This window comes from Pan paniscus, chromosome 1 (assembly GCF_029289425.2).
Source record: "Pan paniscus chromosome 1, NHGRI_mPanPan1-v2.0_pri, whole genome shotgun sequence".
Lineage (NCBI taxonomy): Eukaryota > Metazoa > Chordata > Mammalia > Primates > Hominidae > Pan > Pan paniscus.
In genome coordinates this window covers 224,784,457-224,803,316 of record NC_073249.2, presented here as the reverse complement: position 1 = coordinate 224,803,316, position 18,860 = coordinate 224,784,457, and the positions used below count along the sequence as shown (strand labels likewise).

The window sequence follows — 18,860 nt, the reverse complement described above, 5'->3', positions numbered from 1 at the left end:
CTCAAGCACAGCCTAAAGCTCTGGAGACAGGGAGGCAGGAAGGAAAGGGAGTCTAGGAAAAGTTTGGTAGCAGTTTCCCTGCTCCAGTGGGAGGAAGGAGACAAGGAGGACATGGAGGGGTGGTGTCTCCCACTTCCCTTACAGCCCAGGGGTAATTCCAGAAGCACCAGAAGAGGCTGCACGCACCATCCTCACAGTTAGTTCCACTGACACCCGGGGGGCAGCGGCAGGCCCCCGTGACAGAGTCGCAGGTCCCACCATTCTGACAGCTGCAGGAGAAGCTGCAGTTCTTCCCAAAGGTGTCCGGAGGACAAGCTACAAACAGTGACAGGGAAGCGTCAGGGTCACCAGCCAGCACGACACTCTGAGACCCCTTCCTAGGGTTGGAGGCTCTGGGTTTAGAAGCAATTGCCTAGAGATAAAATGATGGCACTTGTACCACATCACCCCTGCCCATGCTCATGGCAGACATCACTAATCGATCACTGACTCCTCTCTCTCTCTCAACACCAGCAGAGAGAGGAGTCTCCTCCTTCTGAACCAGCTCTTTCAAACAGGCAGAGCCTCACTGACAGTTATGACGGGTCCCTGGCCATCTGAGCTAGAGGAACCCCACCTGCCGGCTGCCCTTCAGCAGACACCCCTTACTGTCTTAGTTATTTGCTGGCTTGCTTGTTGCTGGACCATGAAGACTGATATTTAGGAAGGACAAACACTTTGGCTTGCTTGTTCCCAGGGAATCCTTACTGCCTGGAACAGTGCCTGGCATAGAGTGGACAGTCAGGGGATGTTTATCAAAGGAATTAACAAATGGATGAATGAATGGCTCTGCACAGAGCCCCCTGCCCAGGGCCAGCAGGCAGGAGTAAAACTGAATGGGCTCAAAGGGCTGTCCCCAGGTCTTGGGGCTCAGAGGCCCCTTCCCAGCCCCCAGCCCCTGCCCAGCTGCCTCACTCTCATTGCAGATGAGCCCAGTCCAGCCCTCGGGGCAATCACAGCCATCCAGGCCTGGGAGGCAGGTCCCTCCGTTCCTGCAGTCATCACAGGTCAAGCTGCAGTCATGGCCAAAGGAGTCATCCAGGCAGACTGGGGGCAGACCAGGATGGGGGGATTCAGAGCCTGACCCCTGGCCTCAGCAGGCACAGAGGCCTGGCTCAGACCCTCAGGCCAGGGAAGGGGCATAAGGGGCATCCTCGGCCCATGAGGGCCCCCAAAGGGTGACATGGGGACAGATGCTAGGGCCAGAAGGAGCCCTAACCTGGGAGCTGTGAGCCCGGTCCCGCCCGGCTCAGCCCGCACGAGCTGCGCAAACTGAGCCAGTGGCTCAACCTCTCTGGGCCTTGGTCTAACATGGCATTGCAGGGGTCCTTCCTCACGTCCCCAGCCTCTGATTGGATGGCAGCCTAGCCCGAGGGGTCGCTGGCTGCCGGCCCTGCGAGCAGGAGCCCCCAGGGGCTGGGCCCGCGCTCACCAAACTTCTCTGTGAGCGTGTGTTCGCCCCGCAACTCTGCCTCTTCCTCATCGGCCCCGACGTCGTCATCCTGGAAGAGTTGCGGCAGCTCGTCCTGGAGCACGGCAATGTGGGGCAGGGGCCGCACGAAAGGCAGCTCGCCGTCCAGGTCCACCACCGGCTCCTCCAGGGCTGCCAGGAGCACAGAGGCGCCTTAGCCCCTGCCACCCACCTGCCTGCTCCAGCGACTCCCCGGTGGGTAGGGCTGGGCCTGAGCCCCACCCCAGGGCCCCCCACCACCCTCCTACTGCCTCCACTACCCCCACCTCCTCAGCCTGGTCCCAGGGGTCATCCCAGCTGCACCCGACCCTCCTTCTCAGGAAAGAGAAGGCTCTGGGCCCTGAGGACCTGAACCCGGCCCCTCTGCCCCCAGCCTCATCCCAACTCTAGGGACTCTGGGGCCTAGAGGGGTAGGGGTGGGAGCAGCTGCCATCAGTCCCAGGGACAACATCACCTTAGGTCTTGGTCCCTTCTCTCACCTGGTCAGGACAGGTGCTGGGCTCCGGGAGGATGCCTGTCTCACCAGCTTCCCCCACCCCACTGTCCCCAACCCCCACACGGCCCTCAGAAGAGGCAGGACCTCAGTGGGTCCCCAAGGGCCCAAGAGCCTCTGAGGTGTGTTGGCCCAGAGAGGCCAGGGGGCAAAGGACCCCAAGCAGGTGGGGATGGGGTGGGCCAGGCCTGCGGGACGCAGGGTCAGCTGGGGCAAACTCGAGAAGGCAGAGGCCGGTGCTCCGCGGAGGGTGGGAGACTTACGGCTGCAGCCCCTACGGTCCTCGTGCAGTCGGTAGCCGGCCTCGCAGGAGCACTGGAAGGAGCCGGCCAGGTTGGTGCAGTGGTGCTCGCAGCCGCCACGGCTGGAGGCGCACTCATCCACATCTATGGGCGACCCGGGGCCACTGAGGCCTGTGCTCCCGGGTGGGGAACCAGGAAGGCCCCTGCCCACCCAGTCCTACCCACAGGACTGAAGCCCTGGTGGCCCTGCCAGAGCTGAGTAGCATCTCTTCAACCAGCCAGTAAAACTCACCCTCAGCCACAGCGGCCACTCTGGCCATCCTCCCAGCCCAGGGTCAGAGCCATGGCAGACACCTGCTAGAGGGGGCCAGGCTGGGAGGGGCCGGCCAGGCAGCAGCCAGGGGAACAGGCCCAGCTCCAGGAGAGAGCGGCCAGTGACCTCAGGCCAGAGGGAGGGAGGGGGCAGGTCAGCACAGCCCTCCAGGCAGCAGGCACTCAACTAACACCCACAGCCCTGCACACAGCAGGCGCTCAACCAACGCCCACAGCCCTGCACTCAGCAGGCGCTCAGCCAACACCCACAGCCCTGCACGCAGCAGGTGCTCAACCAATGCCCACAGCCCTGCACTCAGCAGGCGCTCAGCCAACACCCACAGCCCTGCACGCGGCAGGTGCTCAACCAACGCCCACAGCCCTGAACTCAGCAGGGGCTCAGCCAACACCCACAGCCCTGCACGCAGCAGGCGCTCAACCAACACCCACAGCCCCAAAGCAAAGCACAGAGCAGGCCGACCCCATGCCCACCATGGGGGTACCAGAGCCAGCCCCGTGTCCTTCCTTAGGGCAGCCCTGCTCCCAGGCCACCCCAGCTGTGCAGTGGCAGGGCAGTGCTCACCCTCACAGCCGCAGCCATCGGCACTGAGCCGGTAGCCAGCGTAGCAGCCGCACTCGTACCCGCCAGGGTTGTTGGTGCACACCTGCTGGCAGCACGGGCTGTCTGCACAGTCGTCGACATCTGTGGAGCACACGCCACGGGCCCCCTGGTACCAGGAACCTGCATGTGCACACGCCCCCACCCACACACAACTGCATACGACCACACACAACCCACGCGCCCGACTGCACCTGCAGCTGCCCACAGCCTCACGTGTGCACACCGACATTCATGGCACCTGCAGACAATCGCACCCACCACACAATCACACCCACGCACATGCACGTTCCTGGTCCCGCATATGTGCACACACAGGACACATGTCACAGCCCCAGGGCCACCCGCCTGTCTGCTGTGGACAAGGTGTTGGGACTGGGGCTAGAGGGTGGGGACTCCATCTGGGAGTCAGGGTCTGGGGTGTGACTTCCAGGACACTGGGTCCTTCCCAGGTGAAGGGGTGGTACTGAGGAGGTGCTGATGGGGCTAAGGGGGTGCCATGAACATGGGTATGGGCCTGGCGGGCCGATGTGGGCACCAAGGTCTTTCCCGGCCAGGATGCTGCCTCTGTCAGACCTGCCCTACCACCCCGCCAGGGCCCAGGCAGCCAGACCAGGACTCAGGGAGACTGACGAGGACCTCCAAGTCATGGCATGGAACTGATCCCAGACCCAGGGCAGCAGCGGGTCCCTGGAGTGGGGTGCAGGCATCTGGGAGGAGCCAGTGCGCACCGATGCAGGTCCTCTGATCTGTGTCCAGCTCGTAGCCGCGGGGACAGGTGCACAGGGGCCCAGCACTGGTGTGGCTGCAGCCATGGGAGCAGCCGCCGTTGTTGGCCTCACAGCTGTTCACGATTTCCATCTCAATCCCTGTGGTGAGACCAGCCACCCGGGGTGTGGGATGGCAGCTAGGATGACCCCCACCTACCTTAGTTCCCCCCCTACCTCCACCCAGCAGCCAGCCTCAGGCCTGGGGACACCCGTGGGAAGCAGCAACATGGAGCTCCCAGGCCTTGTCGGGTCTGGGACTCCCTGCTCTCCCTCGACCCTCTGCTCACCAAGGGCTCATACCCAGGGCTGCCCCTGATTGACAAGAAAGCCCTGCCCTTCAGCCAAAGCAGGCCTCGGGGTCCTGGGGAGCAGCATGGCCATCCCGGGCACCTTCAGCCTGTTGCCGGCTGCCCACTCACGGTAGCACTGCCGGCCATCGGCGCCCAGCTCATAGCCCGCGTGACACACGCACTTGAAGGACCCCTGGGTGTTGAGGCAGCCATGGGCACACTGGGCCAGCCCTGCAGCACATTCGTCCACATCTGGAGGGGAGAGACCACAGGGAGGGCTCAGAGGTGCCGGGAAGGGCCTTTGCATGGGACCAGTGGAAGACAGTGCACGGCCTGCTGACACCCAGGGCCTGTGGCCGCATGACACAGGCATTCAAGGCCAATCCCACTGTCCCTGATGACCACTAGTCACAGCTCCGCAGGTCCCCTGGGTTGAAGAAGTTGGCACCCACACGGATCTCACACTAAGCCCGTTGCATGACCAGGTGCCGGTGCCCAGGCAGCACTTTCCTGGTGTCAGTGAGGATGTGGAACCACACACCACGACACCCCGTGGCCATCCGGCGGGGGCCTGACGATATGGTCTGGCTGTGTCCCCACCCAAATTTCACCTTGAACTGTAACTTCCACAATTCCCACGTGTGGTGGGAGGAGCCCGGCGGGAGGTGATTGAATCATGGGGGTGGGTCTTTCCTGCGCTGTTCTCATGATAGTGAGTAAGTCTCATGAGATCTGATGGTTTTAAAAACGGGAGTTTCCCTGCACAAGCCCTCTCTTTTCCTACCGCTATCGACATGAGGTGTGACTTGCTCCTCCTGGCCTTCCACCATGATTGTGAGGCCGCCCCAAGCCATGTGGAACTGTAAGTCCATTAAACCTCTTTCTTTAGTAAATTGCCCAGTCTTGGGTATGTCTTTATCGGCAGCGTGAAAATGGACTAATACCATTGGAAACTGACCACTGCCTGGTCCGGACACACGCCGCTGCCTCAGAGACTCACCCTGTGGACCACTGGGGCAGTGGCAGCCCGACCCCTCCCCAAGGCTGCTTGGCCCAGGGAAGAGTCAGGAACACCCAGACGTGCAGGGACAGGGTTAACAAATAAACGTTGCCCAGCCATGCTGCAGAGGATGGTGTGGTGTGGCAGAGGGGGCAGCGGTGTGTTCCAAACAATGGCACCTGCCTGCAACCTGACTCTAAGCAAGCACATTCACAAACAGCCCCAGTGAAGCAGCAGCAGAAGCCCATCCCATACGTCCAGGTGTTTCCTGGGCTCAGGAACAATGTCTCCTTTCTTCTTGAGTTCTATTTTTTTTTATTATTTTACTTATTCATTTATTTATTTATTTATTTTTAGACAGGGTCTCATTCTGTCACCCAGGCTGTAGCACACTGGTGCAATCATGGCTCACTGTAGCATCAACCTCCTGGGCTCAAGTGATTCTCCTGCCTCAGCCTCCCAAGTAGCTGGGACTCCTGCCTCGGCCTCCTGAGTAGCTGGGACCACAGGTGTGCACCATCATGCTCAGCTAGTTGGGTTTTCTTATTTTTTTGTACATACAGGATCTCGCTATGTTGCCCAGGCTGGTCTTGAACTCCTAAACTCAAGTGATCTGCCCACCTTGGCCTCTCAAAGTTCTGGGATTACAGGTGTGAGCCACCACGCCTGGGCTTTTTTTTTTTTAAGAGACAGAATCTTGCTCTGCCACCCAGGCTGGAGTGCAGTGGCGTGATCATAGCTCACTGCAGCCTTGACCTCCTGGGCTCAAGTGATCCTCCTGCCTCAGATTCCGGAGTAGCTAGGACTCCAGACAGCACCACCACACCTGGCTAATTAAAAAAAAAAATTGTTTAGAGACAGGGTCTCGCCATGCTGCCTAGGCTGGTCTTGAGCAACTTGGCTTAAGTGGTCCTCCCTCCTTGGCCTACCAAAGTGCTGGGATTACAGGTGTGAGCCACAGCGCCTGGCTCATTTCTCCTTTTCTCTTATTCATCTCTTCAGTTTTCCTGCTGGGCAGGCACTACTTAGGAAATACAATAGTTTAGGCCGGGTGCAGTGGCTCACGCCTGTAATCCCAGCACTTTGGGAGGCCGAGGCGGGCGGATCACAAGGTCAGGAGATTGAGAGCATCCTGGCCAACATGGTGAAACCCCATCTCTACTAAAAATAAGAAAAATTAGCCAGGCCTGGCGGCAGGTGCCTGTAGTCCCAGCTGCTGGGGAGGCCAAGGCAAGAGAATGGCGTGAGCCCAGGAGGTGGAGCTTGCAGTGAGCTGAGATCACGCCACTGTACTCCAGCCTGGGCGATAGAGCGAGGCTCCGTCTCAGAAAAAAAAAAAAAAAAAAAAAGGAAATACAATAGTTTAAAAACTATAAGCAACACCTGGGCTCCCTGGCTCACTCCTAGTGAAATGAGCCTCGGGCTGGGAGCAGCTTTTGCGAGCCTTCCTACCCTCGCCCCTCAGCCCCCAGCAAGGGAGATGAGACTGCCATATCCCAGGTCACCCAAGGGGGCAAGGCCAAAGGGCCTGGTCTCATGGGAGGCCACGGCCCCAGAGTTAGACACGGGTCCCTCCACAGCACCTGGGTGCGCTTTCTGACCCTGGGCGGGGCGGAGCAGGGGAGGGGCGTCCTACCTTCACAGGCCTTGCCGTCCGCTGCTAGCTGATAGCCCACGTGGCACTCACAGCGGGCGAGGCCCCGGACCACCTGGCACCTGTGCATGCAGCCGCCGTTCCTGTCGGCACACGGACTTCTCCCTGCAGCCACGGGCCCGAGGAGGGGGTTGGGGAGAGGGGACCCCAGTGGCTGCAGGGCGCCTGCCCCCAGGCTTCTTGTGAGACCCCTCACCCAGTGCTCTCCCCACTCTGTGCTCCAGGCTGATGGGCTGGGCAGCGGGTCTCCCTCCTCCCAGGTGCGGGAAGCCCCCAAGACGCTGAGAAGACTCTGCAGTCTCAGGATGCGGCCAGCCAGCCCAGGTCAGGCGGCGGCACAGGCCAGCTCCTCCCACCACCCTTCTTAGCCCAGGTGCTGGTGCTGACAAGAAGGCGGTGGCCCCCCAGCTCTGTGACTCCGGCCCCTTCATGCCCACACTGGGGAGGACCCAGAGGCCAGGTGGGGGCATTCTCTCAGCACCTGCCCCACCCACAGCCCCCATTTCCATATTCTGGAGGACCACTGAGTCTGCCGCACCGTCACCATCAGCAAAGCCCCCCCTTTCCACGCAAGCAGCCCTGAGGACTCAGAGCAAAGTGCCAAACCGGACTGGCCTGCCTCCTCCCAAGGGCAGCAAGCCTCAGGTGGGCACCTATGGAAGTGAGGTGGCCCCCATCAGGTGGGCACCTACAGCAGTGAGGTGGCCCCCATCCTGAGCTTCCTGGCCCCAAATGTGCCATCCCTACCAGGCCTCTCAGCAGCCTTGGGGGCCTCCTGAAGACCCACTTCCCCCCAACAGCCCAGGCAAGGCAGCTTGTCCTGCCTCCACCCCCAGGTCCTCCCTCCCAGGCTGGTGGCACTCACGGACACAGCGCCTGCCGTCCTCCTGGAGCTGGAACCCGGGCCGGCACTGGCAGCGATGCCGAGTGATCGTGAGCTGGACACAGTGGTGCTGGCAGCCGCCATTGCCCAGGGCGCAGGAGTTAATGGCTGGGGACACGGGGAGGACCCCAAGTCAGCCCAAGAGGACGCCTGGCCGACAGTCTGTCCCTGGCTGGCATGGAGCGGGGAGTGGCACGGCCACTTCCTCCTGCTGTAGGACCCCTCCTGGCCACTCCGAGCCCCTCCACCTTTTCATCTCCATCGTCACACGCTGCTCCCTGCCTGGCTCACAGGCCTGGTTTTGCCTTCTCTGCTGCCTACAGGATCCTCAGGCCTGTGGGGGATTCACTGGATCCTCCAGCCCCGGCCTGATCGAGGGCTGGACACAGAAGGGGACCCCACCCAGACAGAAGCCCAGCACCCCCCAGCACAGAACACTAAGCACCAGGGGTCTCTGAGAAGCTGCGAGCGAGGGCTCAGTGCCCCAGCAGGCTGCATCTCCCTGGAGGAGGATGCAGGCTGGCAGGGGGTGACTGAGACCCAGGCATCTCACCATCGTGGTCCTTAGGCCAGGGTGGGGGCAGATGTGGGGACGCCGTGGACAGCTGCCATGGGCCACAGGCTTGGCCCCCAGTTCCCAAGGGACCAGCACAGCTCCTACCCACCCCAGGCCAGGCCACACCTCACGCCTGTCCCCACGCATTGCCCATGCCCCCATTCCTTCATGCACATTCCTGCAGAGCACGGACTGTGGGGTCAGGTTGGCCCAGTGGGTGCCTGTACCCCGTGGATGGATGGGGCTGTGCCCTGAGCTGGCGCAGGGAGGCGGGGACAGGGCGCTGGGCCAGGCTGGGCACCCAGGGTGGGCACTGGACCTCTGCCAAAAGCGGCAGCCAGCCCCTCAGCGGGGGTTTGGTTACTGTCAAGTCTGGCAGTTGCCTTGTGGTTAGGGAGGGAGTCAGCCCCGAGCTCAGAGGGAAGCCGCAAGAATGTGCTGTTGCCTGTGCCCGGGCAGGGGAGGCCGTCTGCCCAGGCCTGTGCCCAGAGCAATCCCAAACCCCATTACCAAAGCGCCAAGACTCTCTCGGAGTGGGGAGGCTTGAGATGCCGCCTCCTCCGGGGTACCTCCTGGGGGACTGCCACCATCCCTGGGAGGTGGCTGGGCCTGGGGCCGAGACTGGGGAACCCGTCTACTGTTGCTGCATAGCGGATGGGAAGCCCGGCACCATGGAGGGGAGGGCGGTCAGAGGTCAACAGAGCAGGCAGCGGCTGGAGCAGCGGTGTTGCTTCTGGGCCCTGAGAAGGCAAAGCCCCCTCAGAGCAAGCTGGCTTAAAAACCCACCGTGCTCGCTGTACCTGTCCCACAGGGGAGCAGGCGCTGAGGGTCCCCTCCTGGGGCAGAGCCAGCCTTGGGAGGCTGTTGGGGGTCGCAGTGATGGCTCTGTCTCCTGCCCCACGTGTCCCTGGCACGTGCAGGCTGTGGGGAACCCAGGGCAGAACTCAGGTAAGCCCGTCTGCCTCTGAGCCCCTCACCCCATCCACCTAACTGCCCAGACAAGATGGGAGCTGTCCTGGCCCCCAGGCCCGGCCTGCCTCACCTGAGATGGCCCTGCTGAAGCCACTACTGTGGCTCCAGGGGCCTCTGAGCATGGCCTGCGCCGGCCCCGCCTTCCCGGGGGCCCTGTTTATTGTGTTCACCGCAGCAACAGCACCCCTGTCTGGAACACGTAATAGGAAACAGACCCCCTCCTGGCAGGGCCAGGCAGGCACAGGGGGCACAGAGCCCATGGCAGGGAAGCTGGGCTGTCAGGACCCAGGCGCCACAAGGGCCCAGGAGGCTGTGGCAGGGCTGGGAAAGAAAGAGGCTTCTCATCACCCCCTCCAGACAGGCAGAGCCCTGAGATGCACCCAGGGACCACCGGGCATGGCGCCCACTGGAGCCCACCAGGGCGGGGGGATCAGAGGCAGGGATCCCCCCAGAGCCTGTCCTCTTGCCACTCCAGTCCACACAGTTCTAACACCCCAGATGCTCCCACGCTGTGCGCAGCCGGGACCCAAGCCCAGTGTCGTCGCATATATCCTGTGCCACGGATTCCCGGAAAGCTGAACCAGGCATATTTTCGCCAGCGCTGGGATATGCAGCTCAGGAGGGGCCACCCCTGCGTTGCCAGTGCCCAGCACTGCTAGGGATATGTCCAGACCCCTCGGGACACTGAGACCCAGCTGCAAAACACACAGCCCAGCCACCCCTGCCCAGGCCACAGCCAAAGGCTCACACCTGCTACAGCCTGCAAAGTGGACCAAGCTCAGACCCGGCAAAGCTGAGTGTGCCCATCAGACGTGGACTGGGGATTTGCCTCCCAGTGGGGGAAGACCCTCCCTGTCTGTGCTCCACAGCCCTCACCTGGCTCACCTGCGGACAGATGCGGGCTCGACAGCAAGCCCTACTGTGTCTTTCACTTCTTTAATACTGAAGTGGTGTTTTCTCAAAGGAAAAAATCCCCACCCAGTGAGGGTTTGATGGTCAGCGTGCATAATTGCACCAGGTGCTTCCGCAATCCAGCCCAATGTTTCTGCCCCTTCCTGACTCTGGAGTCTTGTTCTGCCAAGGCCTAACTTCGGTCCTTGTCCACTTCCAGATCAGATGCAACTGACTGTTGTTGGGGGACACTCTGTTATGAATGGAATGTGTCCCCCCTAAAAAATCCTATGTTGGCGCCTTAATCTCCAAGGTGAATGTATTTGGAGATAGGGTCTCTGAGAGGGAAGAGGGTGGGGCCCTGACCAGGTAGGATTCATGTCCTTGTAGAAAGAGACACAGAGCACTCTCTCCATTATGGCAGCCAGAGCTGCCTGGGTCACCCTAACTCCCCAGTTTGCCAATTCTAGGAGACATCACTCCAGCCCAGCCACATGCAGGTCCACTCGGGCTGGGGTGCAATTCCAACCTCTGCCAGCAGGAGGCGGCACCACCCAGGATTCTGCCAAATGTGAGGCTGAACCTCTGCAAAGGTAAAGGGGCCTCCTTCCGTCTGAGCTGGCTTGGTCTCTGCTTGAGGCGCAGCATCCGGGGCGGCGGAGGGAGTGGAGGGTGGGGCATCAGCAGCCAGGCCCAGCCTCTGAGCTCGTTGGCTGACTGCGGGCTGCGCCGAGGCAGGGGCTGGATGCAGGCCCACCAGCTCTTCTGCCCAAGCCTCCAAACCCAGCCCAGTGGTTTCCAGGCCAGCTCTACAGGGTGGTTCTGGTCCCACTGGTTTCTGGTTCTGGTCCCTGCTGGTTTCACGAGGCTTGTAATTACTGCCCTCAGATTGGGATGGTTTCTAGATCTTGAGTCTCCTGCCACGTGTGGTCAGTAGTCACCCACAGCCCTGCCTTCTAGGAAGCCCTCTGTTGGGGACAGGGCCAGGATGGCAGGCTGGGGTGCGTGTTCATCCCCCAGCTCCCCTCCAGGCGGCCCTGCCCTGTACACCTGCCCCCATCCCCTGCCCTCTCAATGGGGCCTCCTTGTTGCACAGGGGCACTAGTGACTCACAGCCTGTGAGAGCAGCTGTCCTCGTCCACACGCCAAGGGGTCTGAGCCCATGATGTCACCCCAACAACACAGAGCACCAGGCAAACACTGGCCCTTCAGCATGGCCACCAGGCGTCCAGAAATGGAGCAGGGAGGGAAACGCCCGCCACCCCCCTTCCATGGACCAGGCTAAGCTGACCCCACAACCCACACCCCAGCAAGGCCCCCACCCCTGGCCAGGGCCAGATCATCCTGCCCAGCGCCCGCCTTTCTGGGTGGTCAGCTCGGCCCATGCTTGGCTGCAGTGGTCCAGACCCACGGGCCAAGGTGACAGGTGGGTCCCTATAGACAAGTGCTAGCAGTGCCCTATTGGCCTACCAGGGGCACCGGGTGCTTTAGGGAATGGCGGGCGGCAGTTGGACCACACACATGGAATGAAGGAGGCCAGACGGCGGGGGCCAACGGGGGCACTCCCAGGTGGGAGCTACAGGGCGCACCATGGGCACCCAATGCCCGCGGTGCCTGCACCGCCACACGCGCCTACTCGCTGCTGAGCGTCAGCTCCGAACTGCCCTCCTGGGGGAGGCCCTGACCCAGGGCTGCGTGAGCATCACACGGGTTCAGCTTCTCCAGAGCGTTTAGGAAGGCGCCTTGTCACCAGAGTCCCGGGAGGGCAGGCCTGGTCTATATCGACAGGGCAGCAACCCACTGCCTATGCAGTGCCCGGCACCAGCACACCAGGCGGCGGTCAGAGGGCAGCAAGGCGGCCAGCCCTGGCCCTTCAGCACAAGCCAACGGCCTGCCAGCAGCCTCCCCTCCCGGGCCGGGCCTCCCCTCCAAGAAGGAACCAAGGGGCCAGGGGAGGGGGTCTATGCAGCCTCTCACTGCTGTGATGGGGAGACCCAGGCCTGGGTAGGGAAGAGTCTGCCCCAGGGCACACAGCACACCCATGGCAGAGCCAGGTGGGGAGGCAGGGCTGGGAGGCTACCCCCAGCCGTGTGCACATGAGTCCATCCAACTCTGGGGGACACAGGGAGGGGATGGCCAGGCCACCAGGGTGTGACAACAGAGTCCCCTCTCCAACAGTGTCCATCCCAAAGGCCTGATGGGCATGGGCCGAGAAGGGGAGAAGGACAGCGGGCCCACCTCTTCCCTGGGGTGGCACAGCGTGTTTCATCTGGAGGGACCTCTGCTGGTAAAGCCAGTGACATCTGTGGCCCTCAGACAGGGCCCAGGAGTGCTGCTCAACCCAGGGCACATGAGGGAACAGCCATGTCCAAGGCTAGGGTCCAGAGTCAGCCAGGCCGCCTCCGGGGTCATGCGCGGGCATCGTGCTGGCTCAGAGCAGCCCAGGTACACAGAGGCGGAGGCCTCCAGTGCAGTGTTAGACCACATGGGAGCTGCTCTCCTCTCTGAGTGTTGCACGCTGGCACTCTGCAGGGTGTCACGGAAAACCAAGAATGATGCCCCCAGACACTCGGGCCAGACCACTGCTCCCTACACCACCGGGGAAGGCAAGGGCGGGCTCAGGTTTAGGGGCTGAGAATGAGAAGCAGGCTTGGCCCCACCCTCGGGCCTCACTAGGCCCTGCTCTTCCCACCCCAGAGACCGGGCGCCCTGGGCAATGAGGCACACCAGGACTGGGCGGCCAGGGCAATGGGGCACACCAGGACTGGGCGGCCAGGGCAATGGGGCACACCAGGACTGGGTGGCCAGGGCAATGGGGCACACCAGCACTGGGCGGGCAGGGCTGGGGAACGGGGACCCACACTCTCACAGTGTGGGAGCCATTGGCAAAGTCCTTCTTGTAGATTCTCGCTTTTGAGAGGGGAACCCTTTTGGTGTCTGATTTCCGTAAGATCATCTAGAAGGCAGGGAGGTGTGGAGGTTGTACCTTTCCTGCCCTCTCTCTGCCTCAGAGACAAGTTCAAGTATGTTTCAAGGCCCCTCTGGAGTGTTTTAAGGCCCCCCTCAGGTGCAGCCTCCTCTGGGGCCTTCCCAGATTGCTCTGGGCCCTGGAGGTGTCAGCCCCCTGAGAGCTCTGGCCCCATGCTGGGGAAGGAAGGGTGGATTTTTAGGCAGCTTCTCCACCAGCCTCTCCGCAAGCCTCACTCCAAGCTGCTAGTGGGGAGTCTAACCGCAGAGCCTCAAGCCCGTGGGGGCATGTTCCTTGTCCCCCTGCAAAGCCCCAGGAGGGGTCACGACACCCTCCCGGCCAGGAGGACCCTGGCAGGCCTGGGGGAGGGGCTCCACGGCAGCCCCAGGTTCCAGCTGAGCAGCCCCGGGTTCCCGCTGAGCAGCCCACCCTCAACTGGCCCATGGGGGTGGGAGAGGCCACTCCTGAGGACCGAGGCCTGGGCAGAGGGTGCCAGTGTGAACCAGAAGATGCCCCCACACTGAGGCAGGAAGGTAAGGCAGTGGAGGGCGAAGGGTCCCAAACTCCCCAGGGGCCAGAAATCCAGCCCTATCCCCATCAAGCCCTCACAGAGTCCCGGCAGCCTGGAACGGACTGGGTGGGCAGTGCCCTCTAACAGGCCCAGGCCGAGCTGCCGCAGGAGACCCCCCACAGGGCAGCCCTTGGCCAGGAGCTGAGATGCCCCAACACCCTCTGCATCCCAGGCCAGCGTCTCAGGCCCACAGCCTGGCCGGGTCCCTCAGCAACAAGAAGCGGCTTGAGACGGTGAGGCACCCCTCAAACAAACACGCCTGGCTTTGCCTGGGAGGTGGCCCCCAGGGGACTCCGTCCCCGGTCTAGAAGCTTTTCAGGCCCCCACAGAGAGCAGCTCCCGCTGGGCCCAGGCTGACAAACCCATGCCTATCCTGGAAACTCCTGGGAGACCGAGGAACCGGCCCCGCCCTTGCAGGCGTCAGCTCCCAGGAACTCGCCATCTGGTATCCCCCACCCACAGCTCGCACACAGAGGCCACCATGGGCAAGGGACAAGGGGGGACAACATGCCCCAGAGAGTGCCAGGAAGGGGGTATGGATGGTGCCCAGGCAGGGTGGCCTAGGAATGGGGCTAGTCCTCACGTGTTCCCAGGCCAGGGGTCGCCAGGCCACCACCAGGGACTTCAGGGAGAGGAAGGCATTTCTCCAACTCAACTAGCCAAAGGCTAGTGGGACCCAAGTCACTCTTGTTGCCAAAGCGAGGGTCACCACCTGTTCCCAGGGGGTGAAACCCCCAGCATCTTCTGTGGCGAAACAGACACATCACAGCTCCGGGGCTGTATTTCCTGAAGCTTCAGCATAAAGGCCTTGCTGGGAGCCTCAGTCAAGTGAAAGAGAAGGTGCGCTCCGAGGTCACTGCTCTGCCTCCAGCAGACCCCTGAGTAGGTGAACGCACTTAGGTGACAGGCTGGCACACAGGCGAGAGTCTCACCTGGGCCCTCCATGGGGCGAGGAGGCCAGGAGCCGGGCACCAGCCCTGGAGAAGGCTGTGGAGGCACCGGGAGCCCAGCACTCACACAGGGGACACCCTGAGGGGGTGACAGCCAGAGGGGCCCCGAGGTCCCAGGAGCCTCCTGCCAGGCTGTGCAGGCCCTGCCCAGGGGCCCTGGCATCTGGCCCGGAGAAGACCTTTAAAATGGGCAAGCACCGCAAATTAAGCCTTCTGGGGCCCCAAGTGTGCAGACATCCCCAGGACGGCCTACTGGGAGGCAAATCCCAGAAGGCCCGGCTATAGGAGGAGACTCCAGCCGGGTGAGTGATGGGTGGGTGGGCAGTGGGTTGTGGTGGGTGGGGTGGTCCTTGTCCCTTTTGAGGGTTTCAGGGAAGGTCACCATCACACAGATGGTGAAACAAAGCCTAGGAGAGTGAGTGTCCCAAGGCCCCCCCACTCACAGTAGGAGGCCAGGAGAGGGGATTAGAGGCCAGGAGAGGCCCCACTGGGCTGACACCTGGGCTGCCCTTCTACAAGGAATACCCTGCCTGAGAGGAGGGTCGAGAAAAGGACGGGCCCCCAAGAGCTGCCTCTTCCAGGGGGCCTGAGGGGACCAGGGGGTGCAAGGCTAAAGTGCCCCAGGCTCCCAGAAGCCCCCGCAGGGCAGCGGGCTGGGGCCGCACCCCCGTCTCCGTTGTCCGGAAGTACATCACAACATTCCTGCATCTGTTTCTACTTTCAGACCCAGGGAAACTTTACAGAGCGGCTGCCTGGATCCCCATGGTGGCCGGGACATGTGAGTGTGTGCCGGGGGGGGCCCCCAGGGCTGGCGAGCTGCTCTGCCACATCACAGGCAGGACCGGGAGGGAGGCTGCTCAGAGCCGGCCTGGGCCCTGCTCCGGGCCTCCAAGGCAGAAAGAAGGGGCGTCCTGACGCCCATCACCCAGAGAATGACCCCCCATGCCGCCCAGACAGAGGCCAGCAAGAGGGTCAGTCCCGTCCTTGCTTGGGGCACCTGTGCCCAGAGCCAGCCAGGAGCAGGGGTGCCGAAGGGTAAGGGTGGCTGACTGGCTACTTACTCTTCACCCCACATTCCTGGGCTCCAGCCCCCTGCTCAGCCCTGTGCCGGTTCCTAGAGGCCTGGCACCTCCCCTGCTTCCCTCTAACCCTCCCTCCCTGCGGCCACAGTCCGTGTCCCCGACACCTCCTCCAGCCCATTCCATAGCCAAGAGACCCCGCAGAGGAAGCTGAGGGACAGGGTCCCGCTTCTTCGTCACCCCTACCCTACCTGCCACAGCCCACACCCTCCAGGCTCCCCAAGCTGGGCAGGGATTACCTGGGCCCACAAAGCCTGGCTCTGCAGGCGAAGGGTGGCCTCATGCAGCCCCTGCCCTGGACCAGGCCTCCTCGGCCAGCGTCCCCCACCACCTAGCAAGTGACCTAGGTCTCCCTCAAATCAAATGTAGGGGACATCACAACCAGGCCAGGTCCCTGCTGATCAACCACGGCAGCTTCTGTTGTAGAGAATCTTTAATAGGATCTCCACCCACGGGCTCACTCCCCTGTCCACTGGGAGGGGCCTCAGCATCACAGCGGGGCTTAGTGTGGCTGCAGAGGGTCTGCAGCCAGGGTCCTGGGGACCTGGCAACTTGGCATTCAGTCCTTTTACCGGCCTGAGCCTGGGGCAAGGTGCGGGCAGGATTCCATAGAGCCATGCTCCGCAGGAAGGAGCCACCGCCAGAGCGGCCTCTGCCTCTCCATGTCCACAGCCACCCTCTCAGGCCAGGCCTGGGCACACCCCAGAGGGTAGGGATGGCCGAAGCCAGGAGCCCAGGCAGGGTCTCCAGGCGACACTCACCCAGGCAGGTCCTGCTGTCAGTGTGGAGCCGGAAGCCGGGCTTGCACTCACAGAGGTAGGAGCCTGGGGTGTTCACGCACCGGTGCTGGCAGCCACCGTTGTGGGTTCGGCATTCGTCCACATCTGAGCAGGAATGGGGAAGGATCAGCAGCTGGGCACCTGCGCCTTCCTGCTTTGCCAACACAGCCCCCCAGGTGCCGGGGGCCCAGACCCAGGTCCCTCCTGTGCCTCGAGGGCACCACCCATGAGCCCCTCACCCACATCTGCCGGAGCCGGAGCAGAAGAGACAGGGTCTGTGCTCCCACCTTGGACACCTGCTCAAGAAGGAAGAGCCACCGCCTTGAGGGCCGGCCAGAAGGTGGGGAGTAGCAGAGGGCTCCAAGGACAGGCTGGGCCTCTAGCGCCTTTCAAGACTGAACCGGGAGCGCACGCGGTTTTCTTAAGTCCAAATCCACAAAGTGCTTCCTGGGCGGTGTCAACCGCTCCACCAGGACCCACAAGCCCAAAAAGAGAAACTGACAGCTTTTGAGACGGCCATGCCCAGGCTGTGGGGGGGAAGCCTGAGAAAGGGGAGGGCATGCTGGCTTCAAGAGTGTCCCCGCAGTTCATGGCCATCTGGAGACTCCCAGTGAGGCCTTGTCTGGAAACAGGGTCTTTGCAGCTGTCCTAAGTTCAGGCTCGAGATGAGATTGTTCCGGATGAGGGTGAGCCCTAAATCCAGTGCGCCTATCCCAACAAGAGACACACAGAGAGGGCCATGTGGAGACCAGGCAGATTGTGGTGACGAGGCTACGGGCTAAGGACGGCCAGAAGGAAGAGGCCAGGAAGGTCCTCTCTACGGGTTCACAGGGAGCGTGGCCCCGCGGACACCTTGGGTTCAGAATCCTGGCCTCCAGATGGTGACAGAAGAAACTTCTATTGTTTGTAGCCACCCCGTTTGCCGTGTTTGTTCCAGCAGCCCTGGGAAACCAATGCAGCTGGGGTCAGCCTGGGCCCCCCACACCCACAGGCTCCCCGTGCAAGGACCCAGAAGGCCACCACATCCCAGGGCAGAAGCCCTCACTGTGCCGCTGCCCTCCCCCATGAAGTGCCACCCGCCATCCCAGAGCAGCCCAGACCCCATCAGACCCTCCCTGCCCAAGGGCCAGCTTGGTTGAGAACCACGTGTCCTCAGGTTCCAGACTTAGCTGACGCCCCACTCAAAGGCGGTAGAGGGGAGTAGGAGAGCAGGAAGGGGTCGAGAGCAGCCTGGTCCTGAGGCCTCTCCCCGCATCTGCACTGCCTGGACTTCCACAGCCTGGGGACCAGCCAAGGGGGGCAGAGCAGCAGTCCAAGGCCACAGACACCTCGCAGGACCCTTGTCCCTCCCACTGCTTACCAAGCCCCCTGAACAAGCATGGCTGAAGAGAGCAGGGAGGGATCCAAGGGCAGGTCCACTTTTGAGAGGACGCCTCCCATCACAGGACACCTGGGCCTACCTGCTCCTGTCCCCAGCCTCGTGGCACAGGCCACAGGGAAAGTGCTGGCTGGAAGCCCAGAGGCCCAGCAGGACCCCCGGGATGCACCATGAGCTGAGAGCCGGTGGTGCTCCAGGCATCCTTCCCCTGAGACCCTGCCAGGGCTGGAGACCCAGGGGGCTGCACCCAGGCCCATCACCACCCTCTGCAGGAACTCAGCGGGAAAGCACAGATGTGGAGATGGCTTCGGGCTGCCCAGCCTCTCATGCCACCCTCCAGGCCCACGTCGCCAAGCTGGGCCTCAGGGGAATCCAGGCAGCGATCGAGGCAAACAGAACAGAGCAGACAGGCAGGAGGCCACAGGCTTCCTGGACACCTGTGTGTGCGGCCCCTGGGCTAACCTGGGTCAGAAGCCCTGCAGCTGCTGGGCCCCTGCCAGCTGGCCAGAGCACCCGGCACACAGGGGCTCTCAGAGGAGAAGCCAGTGGTGGGGACAGACGGAGCTGTGCAGCCTCAGCACTGCCCAGAGAACACGCCATGACCCCCACCAGAGAGACTTCCAGAAGCACTCCAGGAGGACTCTCCTAGGGGTCCGGGGCCTCTGGGCATGGTGGAAGCTTTGGAAGTGCCAGTAGTGCCCCGGCCAGAGAGGCCAAGGCTAACATGAGGGAGAGACCACACGGGCCACATGGACAACACAGACCAACTACAGGAGGTGCCAGGAGAGGAGGGCAAGAGCCCGGTACCCAGGCCAGGGCAGACATGGGCATTGCCCCAGTCACCGCAGTCCACGCCTGCTACTCAGGCCAGGTGACACCTATTTTTTGTTTTTTTTTTTTTGAGACAGTCTCGCTCTGTCGCCCAGGCTGGAGTGCAATGGTG

At 62.4% G+C, this 18,860-nt stretch overlaps 1 protein-coding gene across 8 annotated transcripts in view; it reads right to left on the bottom strand.

The window, feature by feature from the left end:
• LOC100975124 (multiple epidermal growth factor-like domains protein 6) overlaps positions 1–18,860 on the bottom strand; it is a 127,870-nt gene that overhangs the window by 21,900 nt on the left and 87,110 nt on the right. For all 8 annotated transcript variants that reach the window (XM_063602254.1, XM_034953733.3, XM_063602262.1 and 5 more), the window contains 10 exons: positions 16,522–16,644; positions 7,756–7,881; positions 6,873–6,995; positions 4,366–4,488; positions 3,908–4,045; positions 3,141–3,260; positions 2,267–2,389; positions 1,472–1,642; positions 955–1,086; positions 187–315 (listed from right to left, as the gene is read on the bottom strand). In XM_063602254.1, the coding sequence (XP_063458324.1) occupies positions 187–315; positions 955–1,086; positions 1,472–1,642; positions 2,267–2,389; positions 3,141–3,260; positions 3,908–4,045; positions 4,366–4,488; positions 6,873–6,995; positions 7,756–7,881; positions 16,522–16,644 (1,308 nt within the window). The remainder of the gene's footprint in view (positions 1–186; positions 316–954; positions 1,087–1,471; positions 1,643–2,266; positions 2,390–3,140; positions 3,261–3,907; positions 4,046–4,365; positions 4,489–6,872; positions 6,996–7,755; positions 7,882–16,521; positions 16,645–18,860) is intronic.